This window comes from Crocuta crocuta, unplaced genomic scaffold (genome assembly GCF_008692635.1).
Source record: "Crocuta crocuta isolate KB4526 unplaced genomic scaffold, BGI_CrCroc_1.0 scaffold197, whole genome shotgun sequence".
In the NCBI taxonomy this organism is placed as follows: domain Eukaryota; kingdom Metazoa; phylum Chordata; class Mammalia; order Carnivora; family Hyaenidae; genus Crocuta; species Crocuta crocuta.
This window is the reverse complement of record NW_027532002.1, coordinates 1,486,688-1,505,940: the sequence shown is the minus strand read 5'-3', so window position 1 is coordinate 1,505,940 and position 19,253 is coordinate 1,486,688. Positions and strand designations below refer to the sequence as shown.

Below are 19,253 nucleotides of genomic sequence, written 5' to 3'. Positions count from 1 at the left end.
AGAAATGACACATAAACCAACAAAATTGAGTAATATTCTGATGAAGGTATAAATACTGTGAGATGATAGAAAAAGCTAAATAAAAATTGGGCATCAGGGGAAATAGAGGGCATTCCAGGCAAAAGCAAAGAATCGTGCCAGAAGTAAAGAAAGTGAAACAGAGTTTCTGGCCTGGAGAGGCATCAGGGGACTCACTGATTTACTGCCAGGGACTAAGCTAGATTCTGGGTCCGCAGAGAGTTCGACCAGGGACTGGCTCCCATGTGCTGCCCAACGGACCTCCACAGCTGGGCCACTCCCACAGTTGAGCCACCCCCACAGTTGGGGCACAGCAGCTTCAAGGTGAGCTGCTCCCCCCCTGCAAGTGCAGCAGGTGGCACTCCACCCAAAGTGAGCAGGGAGAGGTTGGGGAGGGGATGCAGGGCCACGTGGACCTTTGGTGGAGAGCCTGCCCGAGAGGCACCCAGAAGCTGGCACGGTTCATAGCATACACACACAGCCTACAGACCCACATTTCAGATACCCAACAACTGCCAAGGCCTGCCCCCTAACGCCTACCCGGCAGGGCTGGACAAGTGGTCCCAGACCTGGCAGGTCTGGCACCTGCCCGCGTCCCCAGTCTCCCCATTTCCCATATGCTGCCTTCCTCACTTCCAGGGTCTGCTCTGGAGGAAGGGAAAGATTAAGTAGTGGTCTGCCAGTTGGGTGGGGAGCACAGGGGCCTCCTTCAGGCCTAGGCAGGAGCCTGTGAATTGCGGAGGGTTTGTCAGGACCATCTTTGGGTTTGGAGCCATCGGCAGCATGCTAGGGTAGGGGGTTAGGGTTAGCGCCTCCTGCTCCACAGACCTGACCTGGGCCCCTCCTCACACCAAGATCTGACTCCCACATGACAAATCCCTCCAGAGTCTCACTGGGACTGGAAGAAGCCCTGTGGCACAGAGTCTTGTAGAGGTCTCTCAGGGGGTCTCCAGATCTCAACCCCAAGACTCTGCTCTGCACCAGGCCCCACATGCTCCCCTTCCAGATCAAGCATGGTGTCCAGAATCTGGGGCTAGGGATGGTAGATGGGAGGCAGCTGCCTCTACTCCTCACTGATTGAGTGGGCCACTGTTCAAGAAAGAGGGGACAGAACCTTCTGGAGGTGGGAGCTGGAGGTCCAGGCTGGCAGCAACCATAGCTGCTGTGTCTCCTGCAAGTCCTGCTGAACCTGAGGGCATAGTTGAAATAAATAAAATATTCTTTTTACCAAAGACGTCAGTCCAGTGGTGAAAACAAAACAAACTTGAGGATATCAGTGTGACAAATGCTATGCTAGATAATCTGCACAGGATGCTGTGGAACTACAGAGCTGACTTGGAAATGTAAGCATGAGCCAGATCATGAAAGATGAAAGACCTACAGGCCATGCTACAGATTTTGGACCTAATCTGAAATTATGAGGCACCATGAAGTTGTTCAGGAAGGCAAATGACGTCAGACTTGTATCTTAGAAAGACTGATGCAGTGCAGACAGGAGGGGAGACTGAAGCAAATACTTCTGCCAATACATAATTCAGTTTTCCATAAAACAGAAACTGTAGACTATGACCAGATTACAAGAAAAGTGTTAAAAAATATATATTTTCTACATATGAAGAATGTAATAAATAAATAAATAGATCTGAGACACTGAGTCTAACCTCAATGAAGGGAACAAGTGAAAGAACACAGTTGGACTAAAAAAGATGTCACCTGTAGCCTTCTTCCCTCTACCGACCCCCTCTCCCCCCACATGCTTGCGTCGTCAGGGTTGGGGGTAGTCTGGATGTACACAATGGTGAGTGGGAATATCAGAGGGCAACTGTTACCAGGATAAGAGATTTATAAACAGCTTAGTAACGAAGACTCTTCTTTTTACCACCTATCAGGAAAAAAGCAGATATTCAAGCTGTTCTGTAGCAAAGACCCTGTTAAGAACCTAAGAATGCACGTTAGGCAAATTTTCAAAGGCAAATCAACAAAATGCTGTTTCAGTGAGTCATCAAGGTCACAGCTTCTTCCAAAAACATACAATCTGATGGTGTATTTCCATCTCTGAATATAAGAAAATCTTCCTTGCTATTACATTAAGAAATGACCCCACTTCTCTTATCTAATATGGAACATACTAAACTCTCAATCTTTAAAAAAAAAAATCTCATAACTTTAGGTTATCTGTGAAAGGTTTGTGATTTGCTAAACAGAAAACTGTGTCATCTAAGGAGACGTAATATTTAAAGGAGGCTTGCTTTTCCTTCCCCTTTTTATTTGAACGACTTGAGGTCTACCAAGATAAAGTACCTATAATGTTAATACAATTAAACTTTAGCCTTAAGGAAATGTTGCATGAAGACATCCTGCTATCAGTGAAGGTGTCCGATTTCCAATTAAGTTGCTTCCAACAAAAAAGGAAAATAAACACATCTTGCTTTTAGAACATGACGTGATTTTATGTATTTATTCAAATGCATGTGTTTTAATATAACGAATTACCTATTCCATTTATACAAGACCTTGTTTTCTGAGGACCATGCTTAAAAGTCTTTCTGTTATGCCAATCCAAGGGATAATTGTGGCCCACAAACAAGTTCTCTTTGGTATGGACAGCCTGTGTTTAATTGAATTAGCAGTTAACATTTTCTTGGAGATAAGCAATTAGATGCTTCTATGTCAGAATAAAGATATATTACAAAGTATAGTGTAAAATTCACATGAATTTAAGATAAAACGGATTTGCTCCTGATTTCCTTGATTACTCTCTTTACATCTCTGCTATCAGGTTACCTTCTTAGAAAAGTTTGAAAAGCATTCTCCTGAATTGTCAAATGAATATACATTATAGAAAGAACTGCACTGAAATGGTTAATTTTTAGGTTTTGTTACTTGGAGAAACAAATTTCACTTATTTAGGAAACTAGTTTTAACAAACCTAATTATTTACCAATTATATTGTATCAGAGCACTGTTATCTGAAGTAAAAGAATTTTCAGTAAATACGGTTTGTGGAAACCGAGTTTTTCTGTGATTAATATGCAGTGTGAAAGAAGAACTAAAAGTCTTTACAAAATAAATGACACAACTGGATATACAATGTGACATGAAACGGAATCTTGATTTAATTAGCTACAGTATTTTTAGGCTTCAAATTGAGAGAGATCTGTGAGGTTCTAAAAAGAGTTTTAAATAATCATTTTCATCCTGCACCGTAATGTACAAGGGAAACTTCAGAGATTGAGCCATTTCTCTCCTACAGAGCAAGATTCCTACAAATCAATCCCAAATCAAAGAAAAATTGTATATATATTAATGTTTATTTCTGAGAGAAGGAGGGAGGGGGAGAGAGAGGAAGCAGAGAGGGAGGGAGAGAGAGAAGCAGAGAGGGAGGGAGACACAGAATTTGAAGCAGCTCCAGGCTCTGAGCTGTCAGCACAGTGCCTGATGTGGGGCAAGATCATGACCTGAGCCGGAGTCGGATGCTTAACCAACTGAGCCACCCAGGCGCCCCCCAAATCAAAGAGTATTTTTAAAAGAAGGCAATTCTAGAATTTCTTAGTTACTTTTAAATGTCTGACAAACCACTTCTTTAACACAGTAATTCTTACAAACAGCTAAAATCCATTTTGCTATTGGTTGAAAGGGTTATGTCTTAAGGTATCATAAAGATTAACAAGTACACATCTATGGAGTGCTCTGGTATACTACAATAGAAACATAACGATGTTTCACTGTATGTTTTTGACATCTCAATATTTTGCAAACTTATCTGCACATTTCTTCCAGTAACTGCAACCCTTTAACATCTGTTCTTTATCCAGACTAACATTCCTTAATACTTAATCCCCTATCTTTCCCAACTTTATCTTTTCCACCAGTCTTTATGATGCAAGATGTCTACAACCAAATCAAAAGTTCATTCAGTGGTTTATTTTTACTTAGATGTTTGATTTTAAGCATTGCTTCTACAACCTCCACTTCATGCCACTGTTTGTGGCTTTTTTCTATTACTTGCATTTACTACTTACTACAGACCCTAGTAAATTGCTCATGGCTGGTGTAGCACTGTTACCCAGCAAGAAAGCAAAGGGGTGGCTGCATTCATGAGAACTATTCAATAAAGAAAGAGAACAGGGAATATCTTCCTATTTTAACTAACTCATATAAATATTTCCTTCCATTAATATGGGTAATCAAAAACTATCCTTACAAATAGTTATTTTGAAATATATAAAATCTTAGGAATAGGAAAACACTGGATATACTGTTTCATTATAGAGGAATTTTTGAAATTATTTTTTAATTTTTTAAGTTTATGTATTTATCTTGAGAGACAGTGCAAGTGGGCAGGGGAGGGGTAGGAAAGAGGAAGAGAGAGAACAAGCAGGCTCCATGCTATCAGTGCAGAGCCCCATGGAAGGCACAATCTCACAAACGTGAGACCATGATCTGAGCCAAAATCAAGAATCAGATGCTTAACTGACTGAGCCACCAAGCGCCCCTTGAACTATTTTCCATTATTTTTTTTATTTGAAGATAAGTAATTTTATTTTAACACTTCTCAATTTTGGATTGTGTGTACTCCACGAGAAATAGAAAAGGAATAGATGAAATGCAACAGTTAGGACAATAGTAACAGAGAAAGGGTACAGAGCCTTACTAGAGGGGATGTTTCTGCTTTCTTCCCTGGCAGAGTCACAAGGGCAGGAAGAGAGAAATCAACATCCGTCTACAATGTTGTGGACAGCCTGCCTGGGGAGCTCTTGCCAGTCTTCCTAAGGCATTAATTAATACTGTATTGATTTGAGACTAAAGCCGTAACTGAAAGATGAGGATGGGCGTCCTTACTGGAAGATACCTTTGTCTTACAGTTCCAAAAAGACAGCAATAATCACTATTTCAAGGTGTATCATAAAGAGGAAAACATATCTTCACTGTCCTTTATAATTAGCTTCTGCGGAGGCATGGATCCTTGCCAGGAAAGTGAGAGGATCTTTCCATCTAGTGCCCTTTGGGTGCCAGGGGTGGCAAAGGGTTAGGACAGCCAGGCTAAAACCATGCTGTGAAACAGTGGTGTGCTACAGCCCCATCATTCTGGCTTGTGAGGACTGAATTTTTATTAATTTGCAAGCAGTTGATGTTACACTGCTTGAAATTGATCATGGTGAAAGTATTCATATTTACATCACGGGCACTGAGAGCTGGTTGGCCCACATGCCACTGTGTGGAAGACAGTACCACTTGAAAGAGACTCCTGGTTCTGCACCTTACTATAGGTGACCTCAGGAAAGTTACTACATTTCTCTATGTCAATTTTTTCAACTGGTCAAACTGTAAGTATTGCAACTCATATGATAATAGCTATAAAGTATTAAGCAATTAGAGAGAGTAACAAGCAAATATTAAGTAGTCTATCAATGCTAGTTATAATTTGTCACACATTGATGGTTCATGTGACTTTGTCCTTGTATTTCAAAGCAATTTTAATGGAGCAAGGTCCTTAAATAAAAGGGCAATGTCAACAATTTCATAATAATACAACTATATGGAGAACAAATATGTTTTTGTTCACTCTTCCCCAGCTACCCTCAATGCAAAATTTCTAACTTAGCATAAGATTTAATTTACTTGGCCTTCTGTACAAGTATCATAGTAAAAAGTATTAGAGAAGTATTACGATGCCAAGGAACCCATGCTTATGGTAAATATTAACCTTATTGTATAAATGTAGGGCCCAGGCTCAATTTGTGAACAGTAGTGTAACATAATGGCCCTTTACAAAGCTGTAAGAAGCCAGACCTAACAACTGACCAGGAATCTCAAACTGACCGCGAATACAACAGCCCAAACAGATGTTTTATTTGAATACAGAACTTTTTCTTCTTCTTTTCTAAAATCTGACTGTAAATAAATGCTTTCAAGAGATCAACTTAAACCCACCACTCCCCATTTCTTACATCTAGGAAAGTCTGAAGGAAACCAGAAGCAAACTTCCAACAGTCCTCTCCGAATGAAGTTACAAAGGATGTAATTAACTTCTTCAGCAGTGAGTTCTAAGAACATGTAAAGAGTGGTCTACCAAAGAAACTTGTTACAGATCAGTACCCAAGGTTTTTATTGGGGACTAGTACAGAAGCACCCCTATGCCCAGCATGTTCTAAAATTCCAGATTCTCAAAAGGAAAGGAGGTGTCCAATATAAACACTGTTTGCACAACTTAGGCAGAGCAAGCTATTCTTACCATTTAAACAACATATCACTCTACTAATCAGAATTTCTAGCTAGCATGAGCTAGCCTGGATCTACAGTGAGATACAATTCCAGCCAGAGGTAGAAAACAAGTCACTTAAACTGTCCATTGGCTTTATCATGTAAATTTATAATTTCCATGTGACTTGCTGGATACTGAAAATAGTTCAAGGATTCTTATTACCACTCTGAAGACTTCTCATCTCTCACTTCCAACCTTATTCAACAAAGTGCAGGATGCAAAGCCAAATGGATTCGGTATCTAGGTTTCCCGGGGGCAGGTGGCCCCTAGGAAGTAGGACAGAAAGTGCATGAGGGCGCCACCGAGGAGCCACTGGTGAGGATGCACCTGACCCTTAAATGCTTTCAGCATTCTCTCATCCCAGATCCCTTCTTCAGTTCCCAGGAAGCATGGCACTCTTTCCTGCAAAGGTCCAGAGCCACACAAAACTAATATTCTCAGTTTCTGTCAAGTTTAAGAATATTCAAAGGTTGGGGAGCTGTGGGCCACCATTGCTGTCAGCAAGAGGGTGAGCAGTGTTCAGCAGGCTCTTCCTGGAGTTACATTCATGCTAGACCCCGTGAACCACCTCAAGGGTCTGAGTGTCTCCTAGGGAATCTAATGCTCAGATCACAAAAATCTGCATCCTGGAACTCCTGGACATTGATGGGACAATCAAGTAGGAATGACCAGAGCTTGAGCACAACTTTGGTTCCACTCCGATAGACTTATCTGTGCATGGAGAGTTTAGCATTGTCCTGCCAATCTGTGCACTGGAGAGGACCATGGTCACTCCAACAACAGTGCAGACTGCCTGCCGTAGAAGGATTCAGACCCTGACACTAGGAATATTATCTGCTAGGGGTTGACAAGGCCTTGAGGGGGGAGGCCAGAGACCATCAGGTGACTTGGCTATCTTGGCCCCCTTATGTAGCATGTTTCTGAATCCTGAGACTAGCTCTGAAGCTGTGTTTTTCCTTCACAGCTGGGGAGGGGAAGGATGTATGACATCATGTCATAATTCACTCAGATGCTAGCTAGGACTTTAAGCATATTTTACGGAGGCCTTGTTCTAATGAATCCCTTTTATTCGATTAAAGTGGTTTAAACAGTACACTAGGCATCTGTTGAGAGCATTCTCCTAAATGGTGGCATCTGAAATACAGCCAGTAGGATTGCTAGTGCTATTTACCCGAGCAACCCAAGTACACGTTTATCTCCTCAAGCTGGAATCAGGTTAAAATAAAGACCGTAAAGCCACAGGCCAAGCAGTGTCAGTTCTCAATCTGTGGAGCAGCTGATCTTCTTAATTGTCTTCCAGGGAAATCAGAGAACATTCATTTTGATCCAATGGTGGGAAATCTCTTTCCCAATTGGCAAGGCATAGGGAAGGATACCAAATTAAAGAATACTGGTAAGTAAATCTCAGCCATCTCTTTCAGCACTAATTTATAATTTTCATAAATTTTAAATGGGTGAAATCCCTGTACAGTCCATTGCAATTTCCAAAATAAAATGGAAATGACTGCCAAAACAGGAAGACAATAGTTGACCTTTTTATTTGTATTTAGCACTATCTCAGCACTTTTAAATAAGAAGTGAATATCCATTAAAAATCTAGAGAAGTTGAAAAGGTTACTTCTAACAAAGGAAAATAACAGCAAAACTAAAATTATTGTAATCCTAAAATAAGCTTTACATAACGGCTTCAAAAGACTGGTCAGATTCCATGTCATTTAATACAACAAAAATCTGCTGGTCACAAGTCCAAGGAACTGTACTGTAGCAAAAATGCTAAAATAGGGCACACACCACAGGCAAATGGAACCACGCAGCTTTACCTAGCCTACAAACAGATTTTCCATCACTCAAAGCCAAGTTGAACTTCATGTATTATAAAAACGTGTAGAAAGTTAATTTAACAAAATTTAGTCTGCCTTTATCATCACTTAATGCCATTCAGATAAACATCAGCCAATTTCTCCTCAAAATTTAAGGATTTCAAAGTTTATTAAGGCCCATAACAAACAAAACTAATTGACACATGTCTAAATTGAGCAGTATCAAAAATGTTACTCATATCCTTCACATCATGAACTGCTAACCTTGAAGATAATTGTTAAAACTCCACTGTTTTCTTCTTCAAATTAGTGCTGAAACATTTGATGGTTAACAATTTCAATAAAGCATTAAAAAGTTCATGGGCCAGGGGCGCCTGGGTGGCTTAGTCGGTTAAGCGTCCGACTTTCGCTTAGGTCATGATCTCGCGGTTCGTGGGTTTGAGCCCCACGTCGGGCTCTGTGCTGACTGCCAGCTCAGAGCCTGGAGCCTATTTCAGAGTCTGTATCTCCCTCTCTCTCTGACCCTCCCCTGCTCACGCTGTCTCTCTCTCCTAGAAATAAATAAAAAAATAAAAAATAAAAAAAAAAAAAGTTCATGGGCCAGGTATCAAGCCTAGCTCTCCAAAATGCCTATGGAGCCTAAAAAAAGATGGGAATGTAATAGAACAGGGGAACCAAAGACTGTATGATGTACTGAAGGCCCTCAAAATCAATGGAAAATGCAAACACAGTGTGAGCTACATAACACTGGTCTGTGGGGAGTCTGTAACTCCCAAATGAAAGCCTGGAACCAGAATCTTAAGCTTTTTCCAAATACAGTTGCTTCCTGCCACAAAGTCTATCTAACAGATTCTTCATAGATTCTGACTAGTCCACAGTAGTTTACATATAGGCTATGGCACTCACCTGGAGATTTCCTGTCACATATTTACATGTCCTGAATGGGAATTAACTGTAACATATAAATAACTGGAATGTTTTTAAAGTCTTTTTTCTTTTCGTTTTTAAGATTGTGAACAATTGCTCTAGTTACATAAAACTGAAATACCACTACTGAAGTAGCGTTTTACCTGTTTAAGAAATCGGTCAGATGCATTGCTGTGTTTGGCCAACACACTTGGCAGAGATGGGTTTGCATATTCAAACTGAGGATTGTAGGTATAGTCAGACTTGAAAAATCTCAGTTTTTCTTTCTCTAAGTTGGTGGGCTTTATAGCAGTCAGTATACAAAATTTCTTCCCAGAAAAGTCATCTCCTTTTTCAAAACTTCTAGACAACTGAGGCTGTGGCTTTGCCTTTGGCAGAGTGGAGAAATGGCGTCGCTTTACCTTGTTTTTGGGCTTAGGTGGCAGTACTATGCTGTTCCCTGTAACAGAGATATCATGTGTAAACTTTATAGGACTCGACACTGAACTGCTGACAAAAACACCAGGCTGCCTTTCTAGGCAGTACCAGGTACCACTGCTCATCACAGGCACTGGGGCTTTCATCTTGCGAAGATCTTTACTACGAGAAGAACTAGGAGATTTGCTGGGCTTTCTACATCTTTTGGAGTAGGTGGAGGAAGACTGTTTTTGTGAATGATGCTTTTTCTCCTCTTTGCTCTGTAGTAGAACATTGTAACTACTGGTTCCAGTTGTGAAAATGTCCTTTAGTATTCCAGTAGATAAATGTGAAATGCTTCTTTTGCTGTCAGTGATCAATGACTCTTCTGCATTTAGAACAGACTTCTTAGCAAGTTCTTGCTCAGGCCAGTGAAGCTTTTCTGTGTTAATAAACAAAATCAAAACAAAAGAAATAACAAAGATACCAGATGAAGCAAATTGCTTATTATACAAAAAGTATTCTGAAGGTTCTGTAAACCTTATAATTTTGCAACGTTCTTTAGAAAAGACATTTTAAATGTTAAAAAACATATATATTACTAAACTTCAGTCATGCTAGACATTGTCACTTCTATATAAACATATATATGCTAAATTTTGAAATTTTCAGATTGAAGCCATTAAGATGATCAAAGTTCAACATCAATGTGAGATAATACACATAAATAATCTGAACATTCAACTCTACCAATGACTATAATTTCACAGAAAGTATATAATTTTCAATAGTATTACTATTATCAAAGTAAAATCCAAGGCATTTCAAGGCCAATATAATCTTGAAATCAGATGCTACAAATAAAGAAAACCATCAGGAAAAGGAGGACAACACTACCTTATTTATCTCAGAAACAATTTTTTAAATTAATGATATGTGTATGCTAAAGCAAGTTTTCATGTCACACAATTGTGTGTGTGTGACTTTCTTAATTCTTGGCTACAGGTTAAAAGAAAATTAAGTTTTTTTCTTGCCAAGTCTGAAAAAAATTATAACTATTATTACATAGACATAAGAATATCAAATCGTAAACCAAGGAGAGGTCAGCTTTGCCTTTAGATTTCACTGTGCTAAAAGAGGTACAAATCACCTGATATACTGATGCTTATGTTCTGCTTTAAAACTGTTGACCTGCAGTGTTTCATTCCACAAATATATGGGATACTACGAATTAGGTATGTGGCTATAAGAAACATCTTTATAAATCCACTGTCCCTGCCTTCAACCGGCTTCCAGTGTAGCTCTGAAGGCAAGGCAAGCCTATGAAGATTTGAATAGTAATACAAAACAGCGTAAGTTTAACTGTGAAAAACAGAAAATATAGACAATAACCTAGAGTTCAGAGAAGGGAGCAAGTACAGTGAAGAGAAATAGGAGATTTCAGCTAGACCCTTAAGAACTTTCAGATTCAATTCCAAACTGACAAAGTATTTGAATTTGTCTTAAATCCTACTTATCAGAACTAGATTCCAGCTGAAGTCCTCTGTCTACAAATATGATCTCTGGCCAAGCGTGCATACTAACCTTCCTTAAGTCCTTTCTTCAAGTAACATCCCATTCTCTCAATTCTCTTTTCCAAGTCTTATGGACCCTAATGCCTCTAGCCCCAACTTTTGGCTCCTACTATGGAAGCAATTTCAACTAGCCAACTTGAAAAGCTGTCTGCCTTGCCAAGACACAATTTATTTTATTTCAATTTTTTGAAAACTTCATCCATATACATCTGTCATTCACTCATTCAAGGTTTGACATTCAGGGATCCTTTCTATAATAAGTAGTAATACATAATAACAACAATAATGGCAGGTACCATTTGTTGACACATTTATGGGAGTTTGGGATTTCAGAGAAAACTATACATGTTATATCACTTAATTCTCAGAAATATTAAATAATTTGATTAAGGTTATATTACAATAAACAAACAGCAAAATGATTTGAACGCAGGTATATGTAATTCTAAGTCCAGGCTTGTTACATTATATGTGGCCATTCAATTATCAATAGCTATTCAACATTAGGTCTGCTATATGCACAGCACTGTACCTTTTCTTTCTCTGTACAGACGCAGACCCTTATAAGGCATGGTAATCTGAGTAACTGATGTACTAAGATAGGTACCAGAAGTGTGTTTTGTTCATCTCTTCCTTTCTAACATCTGGCATAATCTGGTAGACATTCAGTAAGTGTATGCTGAATGAATGAATGCATGAATGAATGGCACAACCCGAAACATGTCATTCTCCAACCATTCTAGATACACAGGTATTTGTAGTTCTGGGACCATTCTACAGTTATATGAAATCATGGCAGAAGTAGAAATATAACAGGGAAAATCCTGAAACAGTGGATCTCAACCAGAGGCAATTTTGCTCCTGAGGGGGTGTACGGCAGTGTCTGGAGACATTCTGGTTGTCACAACAAGGGAGGGGTACTACTGGCATCTTGTGGGTAGAGGCCAAGTATGATGTGAAATATCCTTCAATGCATAGGATAGCCTCCTACACGAACAAATCCATCCTAAAGTAGTGCTGTGGTAAAGAAATTCTGCCCTAAATATAAATTTTTAAAGCTTAGAAGTCATAGATTGTAGGGTAAAGATTTGGTAAGGTACCAGGTCAAAAATGGATAATAATCCAAATACGTAAGGTACGTAATAGTTCCTCTAGTTAACATTTTCTAGGTCGATATGTGAAATTTGAATTCTGGTGTCTTAAAGATAACATAAACACATAAATATGCAGAGGCTAAATGTCTACTCTATGCAGAAGACGAGAAGTAGAAGCTAGACACAGGGTCATGTTGAAGGTTGACTGCACAAAGAAGCCATTCAATAAATGGAAAAAAACAGCAAAAAATAAACAGAACAAACACAACTTTCATTACAGGCTGGTAAGTCTCAGTTCCTCAGGGGTTTCAGACTTAAATGTTGCCAACTGATAGCCCAAACTGGGCAGGCTCGGCAAACATAGGCTAAGGAACACCAGAGCACAGGCTGTAGCCTAAATACCCAAGAACAATGTCAGTTTCCCTAAAAAAAATCACAAGTTTATGAGACAAAAGGTGATTAGGAAAGAAAGACTTAAATGGATACTAAAAAGGGAAAGAGCAAACAAACAAACAAAAAACTGCGATAAGAATAGGGTATCACAAACAGAAAAGTCAGGTGAGAAGCAAGAACAGCCAGGAAGGGAAAGGGAGGTAATCAGGTTCTTTTCTCATTTGGTCTTCATAATAAAAAGGGAGAAAGTTACATCAAATTAAAATCAGAGAATAAAACTATTCTGAAGAAATCCTAATTTTGATGGTTTATTACAGATGTGTTGAGTATATTTTCTGAAATGAATATTCATGTTGTGTTGAGATCATTTTTTGAAAAATGAATATTCAATTTAAAAATGCTTTCTTTGCTTCCTAAAGCATAGTAGCTCTCTGACTACAGAGCTGAACTCAGAGTTCTTTTGTTCTGTCATAAGGCATCAGTGACCTCTAAATTCAGAACTCTGTTTCAACTCAAACAATCTATACACCTTCAGGATACTTAACAAAAGTTCTAAACCATCTGCCAAAATGTTCAATGGGGATTGGGGTTGGGAGAGTGGTGACAGAGTGTGCAGGACAGTACCCTTTCCCCTAGGAGTTGTAGCACTTCAGCTCATTTGCTAATTATCTACCTGAGAGGATTAGCCCCGGTCCTTTTTAAGCTCCATGTGCTGATGAGTAAGGTTTGGGAGTGCCAATGGTATATTTATTTAGTAAAATACCAATCCTGCCAAATGCTGACTATCCCATGAAATTCATAAAAGTAGGGCAGGAGATGAAACAACTCATGACAAATAAAATTAATTTCTCAGAGTCACACTGATCTTATTTCATTTGTATTAAAGTGCACTATTAGAGAACCTAAAGTACTGTTTTTTGAAGTTTTAATTATTATTGCTTACTTTAAAAATGACTTTTAAACATGAATAAAAACATGAGAGACCAGTAAGACTTCATTGAAGAACATCATCTTCTCTTTCTTTTCCCTGAAAAACTAAACTTTTAAAATGCATACATAGATTTCTTTTGGGGGAAGTATACTCATTTTCCCTCAGAAAAGTAATAAGGTAATCAGTCCTACTTTCTCATATTAAAAGTCACTATGTAATGTGATGTTTTAGCCATCAGTAATTTTCACTAAAATTTAAGAGTAAATAAAAATAATTTGTTGATCAAAGGAATCATTCATATACCATCTGATTACCCATATTGAGGGGGGAAAAGGGGGAAATAATAATACATTAAAATTGATACTCAGGTGAATATACTGAAATTACCAACACAATGAAAGCTTAATTTGTTTCTAGAACAGGTGAAAAGGATACCAGGATTCCTGGCTTCCATCCTCAGCTCTTTCAATGACCTCTCTGTAATATTAGCCTTATCATTAAACCCATCGATACCTCATGTTCCTCATCTAAAGGAATGAGAGAGAGAGGGACTCACTAAACTTTGTTTTTCACAACTGTGAAGAGGTGAGGTTTCACGGTAATTATGAGGTCCCTGGCTGAAAGGCAGATTAGATCACCAGAAACAAAGGCTGGTGGAAAATACCATTCGACCCATTTTGACCCACAAAATGGCAATTTCGTACAGTTCACTAATATTTATGAAACCTAGGAACATGGGATAATCTTACATAACAAGACAACAGGTTGATTACTAACAAAAGACAAAACAGTATAGTCCCCAAACAAGATAAACACTTTATCAAGTAGTTCTTCATCACTTAAAACTCAAATGGTATAAGCAGAAAAAATGAATAAATTATGGTAACTTTTATAACAGAACACTACACTGCAATGGAAAAGCAGCTGAGGGTGCAAACAACAATACAGTGCATCTCACAGACAATACTGTGCAAACGAAGCCAGGTCAAAATAGTATATACTGTATAATTCCATTTTTACATAGTTCAAAAACAGACAAAGCTAATATATGTGTTAGAATAGTGGCTACCACTGACAGATGGGTTATAAACTAGGAAGAGGCACCATGGTACCATACAGGGTGCTAGAAATGTTCTCTTTTTCTGGGCAGTGGCTACATATTTAAGACTTGTGCACTTTACTGAATGTAAGTTACACCTTAATCTTTTTTGGGAGGCTAGGGAGCAGAGAGATAGGGAGAGAAAGAATCCCAAGCCCAACGTGGAGCTCAAACTCACAAACTGGGAGATCATGACCTGAGTCAAGATCAAGAGATGAACACAACCAACTGAGCTACCCAAGAGCCCTACACCTTAATCTTTTAAAAGATATGTGAAAACATCAGTATCTTCGAAGACATACTTATTGCCCAATTTGTATTGTAACACATAATCTACTATTTTTAACATCTCTGAATTCAAGGGAACCCCATATAGTTTCTTGACTGTAAGTTAAAGAGAGAGAGAGATAAGCCTGGAGCCTGCTTCAGATTCTGTATCTCCCTCTCTCTCTGATCCTCCCCTGCTCATGCTGTCTCTCTCTCTCTCTCAGAAAGAAATAAATAAAAAAGAGAGAGAGATAAAAAGGCACTGCTCATGTCATTCAGGAACTGAGAAAGCTGACTTAACTTCAGGATTCCCAAAAATGTCAGAATCCTAGTTATGAGTACTTGAGTGTTACTCAACTAGTAACAATGATTCCTTATAATGTGATGCTATCATTTTTGGTCAGAAATCATTGTGTGTTATTATTTTAGTTAGAAATATGCAGGGTATTCTATAATGCCAGTTAATGGTGGTTGTAGTAAAAGAAACAGCTTTAAACACCATCTGAAACAACAGTGAATGTGCTACAAAACAAACTTCCCCATGGCTTTCCATTAGATGAAGACAAAACTCTTAACCATGGCATATGAGGTCACTTACGGTCAGGTCACCCACTCTGCCTCTCTGGCCTCCTTGCACAATGTTGCCCTTACTCAGTCCACTCTAGCTTCTTTTCATTCTGTCAGTCCCTCACACTCACCATCCTCTCTTCAGACACAACACCTCTTCATACACCGTCCCCTATGTTTGGAGAGCGCTTCTTCCCATCAGATTAATTCCCACTCATCCTTCAGTTCAAATACCACTTGCTCAAGAAATCTCCCCTGGAAGGTTCTTTGAAGCACTTGTCACAGTTGTAGTTATACATTTGTTTGCATGAAGACCTCCTCCAACACGGAAATTACAAGTTCTATTATGGTATACATCTGTGTTTGTTTTTGCTCATTCACTGAGGATGGCTCATGAAAGGATGGCCAGAGAAGTAGCCAATATTTGAGAGGAAAGAAAGGATACAGGATTTGAATGCCTGAAGGCTGAGGGGGAAAAAAAATCATACCAGGATCGCATTTTTTTTTTAAAAAAAAAGAAACAATTAGTGATGTTGAAGACAAGTTTTAATGGCAGGTGCCTACTGCTAAAGGACAAACAGGAGTTATGTGCCTAAGTGTATTCATCTCATATGGTTTTCTTAAGAAAACTTTTGTCTCCAGTATTTGTAAACACTCACTTTTGTTAGAAAGGAGGTTCATTTCCAGAGGACTCCATCACTTCTTATATACCATATAAAATATGGGGAGTAGGAAATCATAAATTAACATATTCTTATAAGGCTTCTAACAGTTTTCTATTACTCACTGAATGAGCTAGATGTCTTCTATTTTGAAAACAATTTTATACTCAAGTAAAATACACTCTTTCCAGGCAAAAATTATTTACAGATTTGCCTGTGATAAAAATTTAAAAAGCATCATCTTGACTTAACTATCAGATAATGCACCACTGATGTTAAATGAGATATTCATGTTGAACTTTGTGGCTTAAATCAACATAGAGGCATTGTAGTAGTGTCCTGCCTTTCCTAGTGGTTGAAAACATGGACTTTGGAATGGAGCTTATTCACTTTGAATCTTGGCTGCTTATTAGTTGTGACCTGGACCAAGTTAACTTCTTTGTGCTGTAGTTTCCATTTCTGTAAGTGGGATAATAATACATATTTCACAGTACTGGTATGAAGGTTGAAAATGGTAATATATATGAAGTGCTAAGAACAGTGCCAACCTGTAATAAGCAGCCTGTGTTAACTATCAGTATGGTTATTATATTCAATATTAAAGTCAGCTCCTACAGAAATACTCCATGGAATAATGCAAATGGGAAAATATTTAGAATCATTACATTTGATTTCCAAGATAAATTTAACAGTAATTACTTCTATATTCTAGTATCAACATTTTAGTAGCTTTAGTATAATAAACTATATTTAAAAAGCTATAAGCAGGCAAAAAACACCCCTTTTTCTGATTTGATTCCATTTCAAACAGCATATACAGCATAGATATCTTTCTTATTTTGTTCCTCCAGTCAGCAGTTTTACCAGAATGTTATATTTAATTATATTAAATCACGACTAATAAGTCAAAAGTATGGTATTAAATAGGAAGAGATTTCAGAAATATTTAAGTAATTGCTTCTGTCCTGAGATTAAAAACCACCAGAAGAAGACGGCTTCTTAGATATCAAAAAGTAGTGAGAGGGCAGTAAGGGAAAAGGGGGGCATATCTTCAGCCACATACTCTTCATAAAGTTTCTAGCTGTCCCAATTGGGCTTTCTGATATGTTAGTGAAAATGGTTGCATTAGAGTTCTGGAACTATTATTTTAACTGGCCAAGTTCTATATAAAAACTATTTTGAGAGGCGCCTGAGTGACTTCAGATTTCAGCTCAGGTCATGATCTCACAAGTTGTGAGTTCGAGCTCTGTGTTGAGCTCTGCACTAGTGCTGTGCAGCCTGCTTGGGATTCATTCTCTCTCTCTCTCTCTTAAAATAAATAAATAAGCTTTAAAAAATTTTTAAAAACTCTTTTGAAAAACTCAATTATTTCTAAAGGGGATGTAAATTTGATGCTCTAATTCTCAAATGGCTGTTGAACTATAGATATTCACTGCAAAATTATCTATCTCAGGGTATGCAACATGTACAGTTGGATTGATTTTTGCCACTAAATCACAGAAAGGGAGGTGAGACAAGATAAATGAGTCTACTATTTCATAAAGTATCTCTCCTCAAACTTCGAACTCTGCATAGTGAAAAGCAGGAGATCCACTTGGTTGGCCAGAATAACAACTTTCTGATACTAATATTATCATAATGCTATGCTCTCTCTAAAGTGATTGTTTGCTTTGGGAGAAATTATCATAACGGATATTATTTCTAAATCGTTATCTAATAACCTTGGCTTTGGCAAATTCAAACTATATTTTTCTGCAAGGCAGTGGTTTTCAACAGGANGAATGGGGGGGGGGGGGGTGATTTTGCCCTGCAGGGAACACTTGACAATGTCAGGTGGCATTTTTGTTGTCACAACCGAGTGTAGGGGCGGTGGGGGGAGGGGGAGCTATCTAGTACCTGCTCACAAAAAGAAGGTATGGTATTTTTAAGTAACTTTCAAATTTTTCACTGTATTTTAAAATGAAAAAAATAGTACCTGCATCAAATTACATTTAAAAAATGAATANGAGGGGGAGCTATCTAGTACCTGCTCACAAAAAGAAGGTATGGTATTTTTAAGTAACTTTCAAATTTTTCACTATATTTTAAAATGAAAAAAAATAGTACCTGCATCAAATTACATTTAAAAAATGAATGCCAATTTAGGTTTGCTTCCTGTAACTCTTATGTTTCCTGTCAACACAAATATCAATGAGATAAAGTACAAAATCAGCTCCATATTTTATAACATGAAACGGGAAAGAAAACAGCATAAAATTAAGACCACAAGCATTTTCACTGGAAAGGAATTCAGTTTTAGAATTTAAAAAATGATAGAGATAGTCTGTTTGGTACTGCAATGACAGAAACTAAAAAAAATTCTGGCTTTATTTTGACCCTAGTTTGCAGATTAAGCGTTCCCCTTTGCTGTTGTTGTTCGTCATGATCCTGGACTACCACAAACCCTTTCTTGCAGAAATGTTATACAGAAATGGCCTAGGGAAGGCTTCTAATACGTAAGCTAATATTCAAATGGTTAACATCAATACCTATTTTTTAAATAACATAAAAGGCAAGTAAATTTTCTGTCCTGGGGTATGAACACCCATTTCTTCTGCTGAGAATACTACACACCATAAAGTGACCTATTAATAGTATCAATCCAAAACGTTCTCACGGATTTAAAAAGCATAGAAAAAAAAATCAGAGAGAAATAGACACCGTATACGCATACACTGGAATGTATTCTTTTGCTTAGCTCTGATTTTTCCTGAACATTCTAGAAAATTAGACGCCAGTACAACTAAAATGCCTAACTACACAGCTAATACGCTTTGAAATGGAGTATGTAGAGCGCACATTCGTAGGACCGGTAATCTGTCGATTATGATTTACTTCCCTAGATTCCATGGCACGTGCTTACTGATAATAAGCGACAAAAGGAAAAGGGACCGTTTTTCTGTCTTTCCTCCGCGCAATTTCCTGAGCACCTCCTGCGCGCCGCGCACTTGCTCTGGGCGCCCCCGCCGCGCGCGGAGCCCACTCAAGCCGTTTCCTCGGCCTCCGGGGCGATGGGGGCCCCGAGTCGCCTCACGCCCGTCGCCTGCGGCCGCGAGGACGCCGTCCGCCCCCGCCAGCCCACGGGCCAGCCCTTCCCAGCACTCACCCGTCACGCGAATGGACTCCAGCATCGTCCCGCCGAGGCCGCGGGCGGCTGGCCGGCTCCAGGGGCGAAGGGGGCGAGGGCCGGCGAGAACCGGC

The 19,253-nt window shown here is 38.8% G+C and overlaps 1 protein-coding gene across 3 annotated transcripts in view; it reads right to left on the bottom strand.

Annotated features, from left to right (window-relative positions):
* The window catches only part of MATCAP2 (microtubule associated tyrosine carboxypeptidase 2), a 58,127-nt gene extending 38,908 nt beyond the window's left edge, over positions 1–19,219 (bottom strand). For all 3 annotated transcript variants that reach the window (XR_013337884.1, XM_077775306.1, XM_077775307.1), the window contains exons 1-2: positions 19,159–19,219; positions 9,174–9,868 (exon numbers count right to left, since the gene is read on the bottom strand). Coding sequence is in view for 2 of the 3 variants with exons in the window: in XM_077775306.1 (XP_077631432.1) it covers positions 9,174–9,868; positions 19,159–19,183 (720 nt within the window). In the remaining variant the exon portion in view is untranslated. The remainder of the gene's footprint in view (positions 1–9,173; positions 9,869–19,158) is intronic.
* Between the last annotated feature and the right edge of the window lie 34 nt (positions 19,220–19,253).